The following is a 14,027-nucleotide window of genomic DNA, read 5'->3' on the forward strand; positions in this document are numbered from 1 at the left end:
GGTGTCTGTATATGTGCATATGTAAATATGTATGTGTGTATATGTAAATTTTAAAATATGAAACTTACAGTAGCAGTACATTTTACAACTGTAATCTTTATACAAAGTTTATTTTTATTAATCTTCATGAGTAAAATGGAAATAATGTTATACAAACACTTCCCTCTGTATAGTACATCAGAAATTGTCTTATCCTAATAACAATTTATACATTCTCCTATGGTATATTCCACTTAAATCTCAATTATAAGCGAAAATCAAGCACTGTTTCAATAGACCTTAAAAATTAGAAGCTAGAATTATTTAACATATTTTTTTACAATAATAAATCTAATTATCACAGCACTCTTTTAACTTGAAGTTCTTGTAAAAACTATTTCCTCTGAGGCTGGTGCATATATTTTAAGTCACAACTCACACATGTCGCCCAAGTTATAATTTAGATTTAGGCATTTGTCCCATCAGCTTCTCAAGCTTCATTGCTAAGGCCATATTGCCTGACAGTTTCAGTTTTCCTGTCATAAATGCTGCTGTGGGTTTCATGCTTCCTTCAAACATCTTCACAAAATCCCCGCTGTCCATGGTCATAGTGACATCTGCCGCCTCTGGTTCCCCTTGACCAACTGCCCCTGCACCATTTTTCATGTCTAAGTACCAAGTTCCAGAATCTGCACCTGCAGATTGAAATTAATATTCAAACATAACACTTGTAGCTTTAAGTGTAGGGGGCAAATTTCTAGCAGAAAGCATAGATACAGCTTCAGCAGTCTTGTTTCAACCAAATAGTATTCTACAGCCCCCGTGTGTGATTTCAAATTTGGGTAATATTATTACAAGTGCCACTTTTCAAATGTTCTAGTATGTCATATTTTAGTCGTATCACTTCAATCTTTCTTATTTATGCTCCCCATTTAAGATCATTTTTGCATTTTATATAAGCGTAACATACAGACATGTTTCACATAAAAATGAATATCTTTATAATTTAAAATTAAGAAATATTGTTCCATTGTGCTAGTAGGCTAAAGACTCTCCCTTCATAGTTGTAAGGACCACTTACCTTGTAAGTTGAACTGAAACACTCCATTCACAGACTTCACCAATTCTTCATTCAACATTTTCTCAAGAGTTTGGAATAGTTTCTGTGGTCCCCCAGTTCCTGCAGCAGGTGCCTGCTGGGTGGCCTCTGCTGCTCCACCACTTTTCTGGCTCTTCTGCATCTGTACCATCAGTTTCTCAAGTTTCATTGCAAAACCAAGATTGCCAGATATTTTCACTTTCCCTGTCATAAATGCTGCTGTTGGCTTCAGGTTTCCTTCAAACATCTTCACAAAATCCCCGCTGTCCATGGTCATAGTGACATCTGCTGCCTCTGGCTCCCCTTGACCAACTGCACCTGTACCATTTTTCATGTCCAAGTACCAAGTTCCAGCATCTGCACCTAAACAAAATATCATGAACTGTTTAAAAACTGTGGAATAGAAAAGATCATTTTCTCTTACTTGTACTAGATTTTTCCTCTGTTTTTATGTATGAGTAATATATCACATTGACTCCTGTAAACCTCACCTAGGACCTGTATTTGATGCAAGTTCTGTGGGAGGCAAACCTTATTAAGTTTTACCTTGTAAATTGAACTGGAACACTCCTCCCACTGACTTCACCATTTCTTCATCTAACATTTTCTCAATGGCTTGGAATATTTTCTGCGGTCCACTGGCAGATGGTTTACCATCATCTAACTGATCCTGAAGCTGCTTGGGATCAACATCTAAGAAGAAGTCTGGCAGAAGTACATTACCTGTAAATGCAAGGTGACATGTAGGACCATGAAACAACACAATCTAGTGTCCAGGCAAAACATGGATTAGAGGTGGGGCAGTTGGTGAAGGCTGTACTTCAAATTTGCAACATGTGGTTAATAGTTCTTGACAGTCTATTGTTTTATTGATAACATTGTTAGTTCTATTTTATATGTTTTCTATTAAATATATGTAGTGGAGAGCTACTGGTTTCTGGATTCTTTATTTTATACAAATTCGAAAAAATATCAATACTTCAAATACTTTTTGCAACACTGGGCAAGGGCTGATTTAGGCCGTCTTCTGGGTCTTCCAGAAGACGGTCAGATTTTCAAGTTTACATTGACAGGTATCTAATGTTTTCTGTCGGAAGACGGTCAAAAATGTAGGATGGATCAACAAAGATAATTTGGAAGACTGTCAGAAAATATCTCTGGATCCGCCCCTGACTGGGTGTCTTCCATCACATCATTTCTCACATTTTAAAATTGAATTTGGTTGTTATAACAAAAGTCCCTAGCACTACCCAAAGAATCATTACTTGCTGAACTATTATTCCAAAAGAATATATACTTAAAGTTCTTACTTTATTTGCACTTCTAAGATTTAGACCAAATGCAAGAAATGATAAAATAATATTGTCTATTTATCAATTACCTGGTACACAGTCATATTGTCCTAAATCTGTGACACCTGATTCTGTAAGGACTTCATCATCAATGGCAAAGTGACCGCTGTAGCTCTTGCTATCTTTGGTAAGAATCTGATATGCAGCATCAGCCATGATTTCTGGTTTACGACATTGCTTGGCAACGTCATCTCCTCCCCCCAACATTTTCATAGCAGCTGTGTAGATGGCTATAAACAAAACAGACAGATATCCTACAAATATATATCTGCAATAACTGGTTATAAAAACAAACTTAAATGCCACTGCTGCTAACTGTGGCCATTTATTGGAACACAGGCTTCAGATCCAGGCATATCCCTAAATCTGATAATGCATTGAACCCTGAAATCAATACAATATATTGAACTCTGGGTTCAACATATTATTAATATTACAATGCATCAAAATTAACACTGCATTACCCTAATAAACTGATATATCAATTTCTAAAAGAGATTTTGTTGTATTTAAATCATTTTGACTGGGGAGACGGGAGAGCCAAAAAGATTTTTTTTTCTGAGACATGCTGTATCATTTGCCACTTGTATCTCACCTGTTCTTGGCCACAAAGCATTTACAGCTATGCCATAACTCTTAAATTCTTCAGACATCCCCAGAACACACATTGACATCCCATACTTGGCCATTGTGTATGCTGCAAAAGATTTGTTTATATGTCATCGCTGAGTTCTGCAAAGATTTACATATAAATCAGTAAATCTACAAATCTAGACCGTCAATTATTAAAAACTTAAAGCTGATGTGACTAGTATTATATCTGAGCAAACACGTCTTACCTACATGATCCTTGAACCATACTTGATTCATGTTCAATGGAGGACTAATGTTGAGAATATGTGGATTTTTGCCCTTCTTCAAATATGGCAAACAAACCTTTGAGCTGAAAATAACAAAAAAATATCTTAAAAGCAGATTTACAACAAAAAAAGTTTTTGAAAAGTGATTATGTGCTACAATAAAATACCATTATTATCAAAAATGCAATAAAAAGGTTCATTGAAATAACTTTACCAAAGATATGTCCCTCTTGTGTTGATTCCCATCATCAAATCATATGTTTTCATAGGTGTGACATCTGTTCCTGTCAGGCTAATGGCACTAGCATTATTGATGAGAATATCAATTCCACCAAACTGCTTTGCTGCCTCACCAACAGCCTTTTCTATCTGATCTTCAAAGCGGACATCAACCACACAGGGAAGGCATTTTCCACCAGCTTCTTCAACTAAAAGAATATACATTTATTACAAACACATTTAGGCTATATAAAATATCAGCAAAAACTTTTTGTCCTGCAATGCTTATAAACCATATGAGGCCTTAAGGAGTTCAACAACTTTTTTTACTGAAACTACATCTGTTTTATATGTATGACCTCCAAAGAACAACTTGAATAATTTTCTTGTTTGCATAAATAAAGCAAACTGTAAACAAAGCCTTGCAGGTTTTAATAAGCATAAATCACCTTCTTTAGCAGCAGTAAATATAGTCCCAGGCAGTTTTGGGTGTGGATCTGCTGTCTTGGCAGCTATGACTACATTAGCCCCATCCCTGGCAACTCTGAGAGCTATGGCCTTTCCAATGCCACGGCTGGCACCAGTGATAAACACAGTTCGCCCAGCAAGCATCCTAAATTAATAATAATAATAACTGTTAACAGTACATGGATGGTGTCGAAGGGTTGTAATTCTAATCTCTGCACTTCCTCGTTCCGTAAAGAGTAGCTCACCCTCAGGGACCTGGTTCCTTGGAAATCTATGACAATGCCCAGGCCCAATGCATAATTATTGCAAAATAATCTACACAACAACAGCATAAAAAGGAAAAGATGAAAAAATACTAATGGCAAAAGAGAAGATTCCCCCACCCACAACAGCCAAATCCCAACGGGCACATAATTATGACTGGTCCATCCATATTCCTGACGAACTTTTAACTTTCTCAGTTGCTTAGGAGATAGCGGAATTACAATATGAAAAAAATCAGAATCATCAGCCATCCAGGGACAGCCCAACCCTGAAGTGCCCCTGTACATCTGTGATGAAAAGGCTGTTAATACTCAAAGCTTGAACTTATTCACTCTAATGGCCTTGGAGGAGTAAGGTAAATTAGATTAGAAAAGGAAAGCAACCCCACGCGAACCGTGGTTAGTTAACTCACTTTGTCTTTTTGACAGGCAGCTGAGTTTGCCGACCAAGTCCACGCTCCATTACTATGCATTAGCCCTGAGCGATTCGTATATAATAAGATGTATCCAATTCATGGACCCTCTTATCACTTTGAACCATTCGATCAAGACAAATCACCTGATCGAGTTTACTTACCCTAACGGTCGGAGAGATCTCTACACCGTGCTGTTAGTTCTAGTATGCAGTGGTCAGAGTTCAGCAAATTTGGACTTTAACCCCACCGGCTGCTAGTGTAGGCACGCAGTAAATATTTTTGCTGTTATTCAACATCATTTGTAAAACCTTAATGTGTCTTTTACCTATTATTATTGTTGTCCTTAATTTTTAAAAAAAAATTTTGTACAGAAAAATCTCATTTACTTTTATACAAAATATCATTCTTGTAACTTTGTGCCATATCAGACTCAAAAGAGTACGAGACCATTTAGTATGTAAACAGACAGATGTTTTCCCTACCTAATCAGTATTTGCCAAAAGATGTCACGCCAGGGGAAGACCTTTGTCATTGGAGTTGGGATGACAAAGTTTGAAAGGCCTATGAGCAAACAATGGGATTATCCAGATATGGGAAGAGAAGCAGGTAATGCCACTGCCAGTAAAAAAAAAATGGACACTGGACTTTGTCCCTGTAATTTCAGTGCGGACATTTCAGTGTAGGTTATATCTTACTCATGATCAGTTGATGTTATAATGAGAAAAGGTGGGCTTCTTAATATACCCCCTCCCCAACCCAAACACACAAACGTATTTAACTTTAAGTGTCTGTATATATTATGATAGGTGTGTCTGACTGTGTCATCACTGTCACTGTTGCTGCCATGCACATGACGTTCGCCCCCATAACTGCCAAACCGTATTTTCGTTTTAAATTTACTGAGTGGGTTTGTTCCCTGCAAAGGATTTTGCAGAGTAAGGGTAAGTGCTTGTTCACTGTAATTTTCACCAGGCAGACAGTATATGGTTGTGCGGGTAGGCTGGCCCGTTATATGGCTTGTGTGCCCGTAACATGCATGGTTAAAACGGAAGAGGCTGTTGAACGGCAGCCATTACCTGGCCCCTCAAACACGCAAATTCGACGTGTTTGACGTGAAAATCATTTTTTGAGACGAGGTAGGTGTTATAAGGGGGTGTAGTGCCAGGGGCAGGTAGAACCGGCCGGGTAGCTCAGTAGGTAAGAGCACTCGTTCTGTTAGCGAGGGGTCCCGGGTTCGATTCCTGGTCTGGTTGGTGATTTTTCTGCACTCACCCCAAATCGCTACAATGGTGGCAGCGGTGTTGCGAGATAGGGCTCGCGTCTTTCGGCATTTGGGGGGGAGGAGTGTAGTGCCAGGGACAGGTAGAACTGGCCGGAAAGCTCAGGTGGTAGATCACTCGCCCTGTTAGCGAGAGGTCCCGGGTTCAATTCCTGGTCTGGTCGGTGATTTTTCTGCACTCACCCCAAATTGCTACAATGGTGGCAGCGGTGTTGCGAGATAGGGCTTGCGTCTTTTGGCATTTGGGGGGGAGGAGTGTAGTGCCAGGGGCAAGTAGAACCGGCCGGGTAGCTCAGTAGGTAAGAGCGCTCGCTCTGTTAGCGAGGGGTCCCGGGTTCGATTCCTGGTCTGGTCGGTGATTTTTCTGCACTCACCCCAATTCGCTACAGGGGTAAATGTATATGTCATCCGGTTGCTTTGTTTAGGCCATTGGGATGTTCAATTTATAGAAATAAGTGTTAAAGTGCGGCTGGAAAAGGAGGGTTTATACATATTTCAATGTCAATGAGACATGTGTGGTGCGAACAAAGAATAACTTCTAAACTGTATTTTTGTTTTACTTAAAATTTATTGAGTGACTTCATTTTGTAAAGAGGCAGATTACTTACAATCGATATTGGCATAATCAGTTTACATTTACGGTCATTTTTCTGGAGACATTTGCCCCTTAAAGGGATAATAACTCTTCGTATGAGATCTATATTTCACAATAAAAACCTTGTGAATAACTCATAGAAATATAATATATTCTGTTTTACCACAAAAACAGCAGTTATAGCTATTATTCTGATATCTGAGCTTGTCTTTAGACCACGTGACCTCCATTGATGTCTATACTCTGTTAAAATCTCTTAAGAGATTTTAACAAAAAACCAAACTTTTTAGAAAAAAACCAGGGACTAACTTTGAATGTAAAAATGGATTCATTAACCATTGGTAAGTATGGGAAAATTGTTGTTTACTCCAGGAAAATTCATTTTTTGGCCGAAACGAAGAGTTATTATTGCTTTAACTGCCAAACCACATTTTTTTTTCCTTTAATTTTACTGAGTGGCATTTTTTGGTCAAGGAAACAGGTTGCTTTTGAAAATTGGCAGGATTGGTTTACATATATACAGTAATATTCTGTTTTTTTGCACAATTTTCATGATGTTAGCCCCATACCTTCCAAACCATAGTTTTGTTTTACTTAACATTTACTGAGTTACTTTGTTTGGTAAAGAGGCAGGTTGTTTTCAAAAATTGGCTTAATCAGTTAACATTTAAGGTAATTATTCTGTTTTTTTTCTTTTTTTGTGTGTGTGTGTTTGAATTTTTTCACACATTTGCATTTTAAGTGGCTTTTATGTCCTGTGGAACTGAATCACTTGCTAGTTTTTCAATGTCCATTTTACTTGTAGTACATTATGTAGTAGGGTAAGAGTGATTATGCTGTTTTAAAGCATTATCCTTATGTAACAGTGCATTAAATATGTCCGAAACATTATTTTGTGCACTTTCTTCTGGGTAATGCATAAACATTTTACAGCTTAGCTGCCTTGTTTCCTGTATGGTGTCTGAATAGTTGCTAGCTTTGCTGTCTAGTTTAAATTAAGTGGTGACCTAAAGCAATACCTTGTCTGTTCAAATAAATAAGTCTTTCTATTTACTTTTCAAGTATTATTAAATATTAGTTCGACAAGTTGCTCATTAAATTTCAACATTTTCACAAGCAACTTCAAGCCTATTCAAATATCTAAAAGGGCTGAAGCTAACTCAGGGGGCAGAACAATATATTATGCCCCACCCCCCTCTCCCCATTTTATCAACCTTTGTATTCCTTTTAACATTTGATTCTTTCCATAGATAAACATAATATTTCCTGAACATTTCAGGTTCTACTGCATTGGCTGATGCTGGCATTTCATACAATTCCGTCCAAACTGTGGTAGCCAGTTACTGCTATGGTGAACCTACATGTGGTCAGAGGGCAGTGTATGAATTGGGTTTGACTGGCATCCCAGTATACAATGTTAATAATAACTGTTCTTCGGGATCCAGTGCTCTTTTGCTTGCCAGGCAACTAGTTCTCAGTGGTATGGACTGCACTATGGCACTGGGTTTGTATATTTTTAAGTTATGTTTGTGTGATTATATCATACCAAAAATACTTAGATAGTAACTCCCTATTTTCTGAAAATCTAACAATCTTTTGGCAGTATCTTGTGATCACGGTCTGTGCCCTGAATACCCCACGGCATAATTACTGGCAGCATGAGCCAGTTACTTCCAAAGCTGTAATTAATTCTTGGCTGTGCTCAGAGGAGTTTCTGACATCTTGACACATGCAGTAGTATCTCTAAGCTGTGGAGTTCATCAGTTTAGTTGTGACGACTCAAGCATATAGACACGTAATATGGCTAGTGGTAGTGCTTCTTGCACAAAATTGACAAACACATTTTTCAAAGCAACTGCGACCGCCATTTACTTTCTAATTTCCTACTGCGCATGCGTCAAGGTATGAGAATTTCCTCCGAGCGCAGCCGAGAATTAATTAATTACAGCTTTGGAAGTAATTTGCTTGCGCTGCCAGTAATTATGCCGCAGGGTATTCAGGGCACAGACCGTGATCACAAGATACCGCCAATAGATTTTTTGATTTTTAGAAAATAGATCTTTCATGTGAACGAATCCTCATTCTGTCCAGCTGATAGCAGTGAATGTGAATAAGAAACCCTAAACTGTAATAACATGTTTGGACCTGTTAAACTGAACCTGACTGGGCCAGTTCTGTTTACTGCTTGATGTGAGATGGGCCTAGGAATATTTAGGCTTCTCCTGTTTATTTATGATTGAATATTCACATACAGTATTTGATCTTATGTGAACAGATTTACCAAAGATTATAATTTTTACTTCTCAGGTTTTGAAAAAATGGAAAGAGGACTATCCCAGAAGTATGAAGACAAGATATCCCCAGTGAAGAGGCACATGGATCACATGGTGTCCTTAGGGGCAGATCCTGGGTTGATCAGACCAGACCTTAATGCTATGACCTCAGATGTTGTGAAATTGTTTGCTTACGCTGCTCAAGAATACATGAAGAAGTACCCTGCACTGACTTTCAATGATCTTGCTCGAGTTGCACTGAAGAATAGAGTTCATGGATCACAGAATGAACGGGCCAGTCTTCAGAGACCTACCAATCTTCAGAATATAAAGAGCAGAATGCTATGTTATCCCATTGCCTTAGGGATGTCTGCCCCAACTGGTGATGGCGGTGCTGCGGCTATTGTGTGCAGTGAAAAGTTTGTGAAAGAACACAATCTTCAAGACAAGGCTGTAGAAATTCTAGCCCAGAACATGGTCACCGATCTTCCATCATCATTTGGCAAAAGTTACATGGACTTGTCAGGTTTTGCCATGGCCCAGCGAGCAGCAGACATGTGTTACAGGGACTCTGGCTTAACGGCAAAGGATATTGATGTGTTAGAAGTTCATGACTGCTTCTCATGTAATGAGTTATTTATGTATGAGGCCCTGAGGCTGGTCCCAGAGGGAAAAGCCCTGGAACTGTTTAATACAGGGAAATGGGTGCCCACCACAGAAGGTGGTCAGGTATATAAGATGGGGGACAGGTGGGTGGTTAATGCTTCAGGTGGACTGGAATCTAAGGGACATCCCATTGGAGCCACAGGTTAGTTTACATTCCTAGCTTGTTATCAACTACAGTGATAGTACTTCAGTAATGTACCAACTAGATAAACTGCATCTTGTTGCAACATTCATCATCATGTATAACCATGATTTTACTTAATTGGAGAGGCCTCCAGAGAGTAAATGGTATTGTAAAAGATTATAACAAAATATGACAAAATAATGAGTACATCATTTTGCAAATGATCAAGTCAAGAGTTGTCTTATATCTTCTTCATTTACAAATTCATATATCTTTCTCTACTAATCACAAGGTAGAATGTTTTTATTTGTTAAAAGTAAATCTAAAGACTAAAGATGTTTTCTTCCTATGAGAAATGACCTTTTTTGCATTGGCGAGACAAATCAGTTGTGTCTTAGAGACCCTATGATGATGAATCAGAACATCATGTCTCATGTGTAGAAAAAGCATTTATCTCTTCAGAACATTTAACTTTTTTATCTCATTATGCAAGAGACAAAGAAAAATCTCATCGAATAAGTATTTTCAATTATTTTCATCCTCAGGTCTTGGCCAGTGTGCTGAGCTGGTGTGGCAACTGAGAGGAGAGGCTGGGAAAAGACAAGTAGCTGGAGCAAAGACAGCATTACAGCATAATTATGGCATTGGAGGGGCAGCAGTTGTTACCATGTATCAGAAACATAAACCAGGAATACCAAATGCCAGACTTTGATCATCTCATGGGTCCTGTAAATGGAAGAAGAAAATGAGGAGGCATTTGTTTGAGAATGATCACTTGTTCTCTGCATTCGACAACTTTCTACAGGAAAAAGTTGCCAAAAAAATAAAGAAATCAGGTCTATGTTTTGTATCTAGATGACAAGCAAGGTGTGATAATCCAAACTGCTTTTATCTAGAATTTTCGCACAATGAAATGTATAATACTGTAAAATTCACTGCATGGTTGACAGAGCTTCAAAACTAAAATTATAGTTAATTAACTTTGGTAATTTGTACAGTGCATCAATTGTAATAATTGATTTCAGTTCTGTGCCAAAGCATACATTAGTTCACTGACCATATATACTGGACCAAAATATAAATGCTCGTGAAAAAGGATTGATGTTTATGTTTTAATTATTAAACAATATTAACTGCTATTGCTGGCTATGCATTGTAGATAATTACATAAAAAATAAATCATATTTTCATTATGCATATATTTTGGTTCAGTATATACATGTATCCAGAACAAGAAGAGTAGTTAGTTATTTCAGGACTTAGGTAATATGTGTAGACTGGAGTTTAATAGTTTGTTTATGGTATTGCAAAGTTTCAAAAAGTACATTCCAGGGTCAGTCATTAAAATCTCTGAAAATACCAACTTCATATTTCAGATCTTTGACTCACTAGTTCTGTATCATCAGTGTGAAGTGTAGACTAAGGATACTTTATCATTCAAATATCGAAAATGAGTTATTTCCTGGATGTAATTATTCAATAATGCATCTACCTTTGTGTTGAATTAAAACAATAAAAATCTCCTTGAAATATATATAATATAGGGCCTAAATTTCTCTTGCTATGTAGGTCACTCAAACCATTTATTGTATATTTAACACATTTCTATTTTGAGGTGAGACAGCAATTGCTAAGGGGCATAACTTCATCCTTGAACAAGATTTTATCATAAAAATTGGCATAGTTAACCAGAAGTGCATGGCCGCCATGAGCTTCAAACAGTGTCATTAAATTGGCATTAAAATGATGTTCATGGGTGCTCAGGTAAAGGAGAAATTTGAAAAGCCGTTTTTTTTTCCATTTCTCCCAAAATCGCAACTATGATGTCTGCTGTATGATGAAGTTTATGGCAAACGTTTACAATATCCTTACCATCAGGGCATTGCCATAAAACTTCGTCTCACCCAATATGTACACGCTCACAAAAATTAGGGTGAAGTAGAGTCTAAGAGAGTACAAAGGCTTTTGCTAACTCAAACATTCCTCGACAGTGTAGTTTCAAGACATTAAATGGCTTCTGCCAGCTAAATTGTTGGTGCCCATAGGCAGTGTTAATTACGTCAAAATCATTTGCTTATCCCCCTCTCCCGACTATCTTAAATGTCAGACTTGTTCATGGCAATGCTAAATTGAGTTTGTTGTTGCTGGCATGGCCATCTCCATTGCCACTGTCATTGCTGTGCACTTTCAGCAATAACACTATAATCGGAAAGCTGTTTAAGCTTGAAGAAAACCCTATTTTGGCCACTGCCTCCATAGTGACTATTAAAGGAAAACCATGTCACTTAGGCTTCGTTCACATGCAATGTCTATTTTCTAAATTCTATTTTCTATTTGCGGTATGTCTTATGATCATGGTCTGTGCCCTGAATATCCCGCGGCGTTATTACTGGCAGCGCGAGCCAGTTACTATAAGTTACTATAAGTAACTGGCTCGCGCTGCCAGTAATTACGCGGCGGGATATTCAGGGCACAGATCGTGATCATAAGATAGCGCGAATAGAAAATAGAATTAAGAAAATAGACATTGCATGTGAACGAAGCCTTAGGGTGCTTTCCCAGAGATTTAGATCGATCTAAAGATTAAGTTTTGGATCGACCTAACTCCCTGGGGGTTCAGGCTAAATTGCAGTCAGCCGAGCGGACACCATAGTTAATTACCCCCTTACAGCTTTTAGTAGGCGGGACAGACGCTTAAACTGGCCAAGCTGACAGTAATCTAGTGAGACTCCCCACAGGGATAGATCGATCTAAAAATCTATGGAAATGGGGTGTTACTCTTCTCAAACTTACAGAAAGGTAACATGGGACTAAAATACAGCTTCAATTGGAAAACCCGTCTTATCGATCAATTTTTCTGGATATTATGTAGTTTTTTGTTAGAATTAAAATTTTCACATATCGACATTTTCAAGGTGTGACTTTGAATTTCCATGGGCTTGAAGACCTTTGCTAGTCACATTTTCTGAATATCCATGATACTTTTATTTTATTATTAAAAATTGATGGTCATTATTATCATGTGTTATATTGCATAGAAGTTGAAGAAAACCCTATTTTGGACACTGCTGCCAGGATAACCATTAAGGGAAAACCATGTTACTTATGATTCTCAAATTTACTGAAAAGATTCATAGGACTGAAGTGCAGCTTGTTTTGGAAAATCGTGGTTGTTTTCTGTTTTGGAATCAGTGCAGTTCTTTATGAAATGTTCATTTTTCACAGAGTGCTGTATGGATGGTGGTCAGTATGTTATTGTCCCTTGGGTAATCACTAGCTAAATTCAGAGCTATTAAGTCACTTGCCAAATTAAACTTCAAGTGGCCATTAAATGAGATTACGTAAAACACACATGCTGAGATTTCCCTGTAAACTCCCATAGGTTTAGCTCTCTGCCAGATACAGTTTGTAAAAGTCTTCAATAGTGACACATAATTAGGAATCAGTGATAATTATGCAGGTAAATGTTGTTTAATATTACAAATAAGTTTATAGAAGAAAAAATTATTTTGTGTTATGCCAACATTAATGATATAGATGAATAACAGTGCCTTGTTATCCTCATACTCAATGGGGTTATTCATATCATGTTAATACAGCTAGATGAAAAGTTTCAATAGCAGCTTTTTGGAATATTTTTTATGTTTTCTTTTTTTTTTCAAACACTGGCATCTTCAAGTTGTGACTTTAAACTCCCATCCACCTGAGGCTCTGTACATTTTCTGTATCTCCAGATAAGCAGTAGTAGTGGTATTTGTCTTTAAACATTATGTAATATTATTTTATGCACTGTCATCATTTTTCACATAGAAAGATTTTCATTATGTGAATTTGAACTCTCATGGTCCTGAAACTGTAATCTTATTGACCATGTTGCCTGTTGTGCATGATTAAAATTTAGTGTTGATTGGCTGTGCTGTTATAACTTATAAGCATTATTTATTATTGCATCAATATTGACAAAATGACCTATTTTCTGCATCTTTATTTTCTGCTTTTTGTTTGTACATTTGACAGCTTTGCTGCCTTGTTTTTCAAAGTTAAGGGTGAGGGGTTGAGGTTGACGATTGGGTTGATGCTAAAAATTCTGACCTTCGCACAAGGTAGGTTCGATCGCTACTTTCAACAGACTGAGCACTAGTTTTCGAGACAGTGCTACCCAGTACAATGTAGTACAAGCTACCTGTAGTGCATCCCTGAAAAAGAAAACTCACCTTTAAGAATTGTTCTTCAACTTTACTTGAATCTGGGTTTTCTTCAACTACTTAGAATTTTGCTTGTGATAAATGTGTATATGCTGCTGGTTGTGGAATTCAAGATACGTCTTTGCGCCTAGGCGGTCCAGAAAGGAATGACGGTTGGGGACTTGAATTGCGAAATTCAGAAATGGGTAATGATTTCATTGGACAGTTTAACCTAGATTGTCTTCATTGC

The 14,027-nt window shown here is 37.6% G+C and overlaps 2 protein-coding genes across 4 annotated transcripts; one reads left to right on the forward strand and one right to left on the reverse strand.

Moving 5' to 3' along the window:
- Window positions 1–93: 93 nt before the first annotated feature.
- On the reverse strand, window positions 94–14,016 carry LOC106163552 (hydroxysteroid dehydrogenase-like protein 2). Of its 3 annotated transcripts, none has more exons than XM_013541172.2 (9): window positions 13,808–14,016; window positions 3,959–4,122; window positions 3,505–3,718; window positions 3,270–3,373; window positions 3,026–3,127; window positions 2,460–2,660; window positions 1,625–1,801; window positions 1,061–1,441; window positions 94–674 (listed from the first exon to the last, which is right to left on the reverse strand). In XM_013541172.2, exons 2-9 carry the CDS (start codon window positions 4,119–4,121, stop codon window positions 433–435), a joined length of 1,584 nt encoding a protein of 527 aa, XP_013396626.2. In that variant the 5' UTR covers window position 4,122; window positions 13,808–14,016; the 3' UTR covers window positions 94–432. The 3 variants fall into 3 exon arrangements, with proteins under 3 accessions (XP_013396626.2, XP_013396627.2, XP_086860559.1); XM_013541173.2 differs by lacking the exon at window positions 13,808–14,016 and adding an exon at window positions 4,818–4,957; XM_087004433.1 differs by lacking the exon at window positions 13,808–14,016 and adding an exon at window positions 4,654–4,718.
- LOC106163561 (sterol carrier protein 2) lies at window positions 5,061–11,131 on the forward strand. The gene is made up of 4 exons (XM_013541189.3): window positions 5,061–5,262; window positions 7,810–8,034; window positions 8,838–9,611; window positions 10,139–11,131. The coding sequence occupies exons 1-4, from the start codon at window positions 5,160–5,162 to the stop codon at window positions 10,303–10,305; spliced, it is 1,269 nt and encodes a 422-aa protein (XP_013396643.1). The 5' UTR covers window positions 5,061–5,159; the 3' UTR covers window positions 10,306–11,131.
- Window positions 14,017–14,027: the final 11 nt, after the last annotated feature.

Source organism: Lingula anatina, chromosome 1, assembly GCF_051362555.1.
Source record: "Lingula anatina isolate TDL-2025a chromosome 1, LinAna3.0, whole genome shotgun sequence".
NCBI classification, from domain to species: domain Eukaryota; kingdom Metazoa; phylum Brachiopoda; class Lingulata; order Lingulida; family Lingulidae; genus Lingula; species Lingula anatina.

Coding starts and splice junctions, on each gene's coding strand:
- LOC106163552 (XM_087004433.1), bottom strand. CDS start 4,703: ATGGAGCGTGGACTTGGTCGGCAAACTCAGCTGCCTGTCAAAAAGACA. Junction 3,719..3,958: donor ATTTACTGCTGCTAAAGAAG/GTGATTTATGCT, acceptor ATATTCTTTTAG/TTGAAGAAGCTGGTGGAAAA. Junction 3,374..3,504: donor ACAAGAGGGACATATCTTTG/GTAAAGTTATTT, acceptor TGTTATTTTCAG/CTCAAAGGTTTGTTTGCCAT.
- LOC106163561 (XM_013541189.3), top strand. CDS start 5,160: ATGTCACGCCAGGGGAAGACCTTTGTCATTGGAGTTGGGATGACAAAG. Junction 8,035..8,837: donor GGACTGCACTATGGCACTGG/GTTTGTATATTT, acceptor TTTACTTCTCAG/GTTTTGAAAAAATGGAAAGA. Junction 9,612..10,138: donor ACATCCCATTGGAGCCACAG/GTTAGTTTACAT, acceptor TTTCATCCTCAG/GTCTTGGCCAGTGTGCTGAG.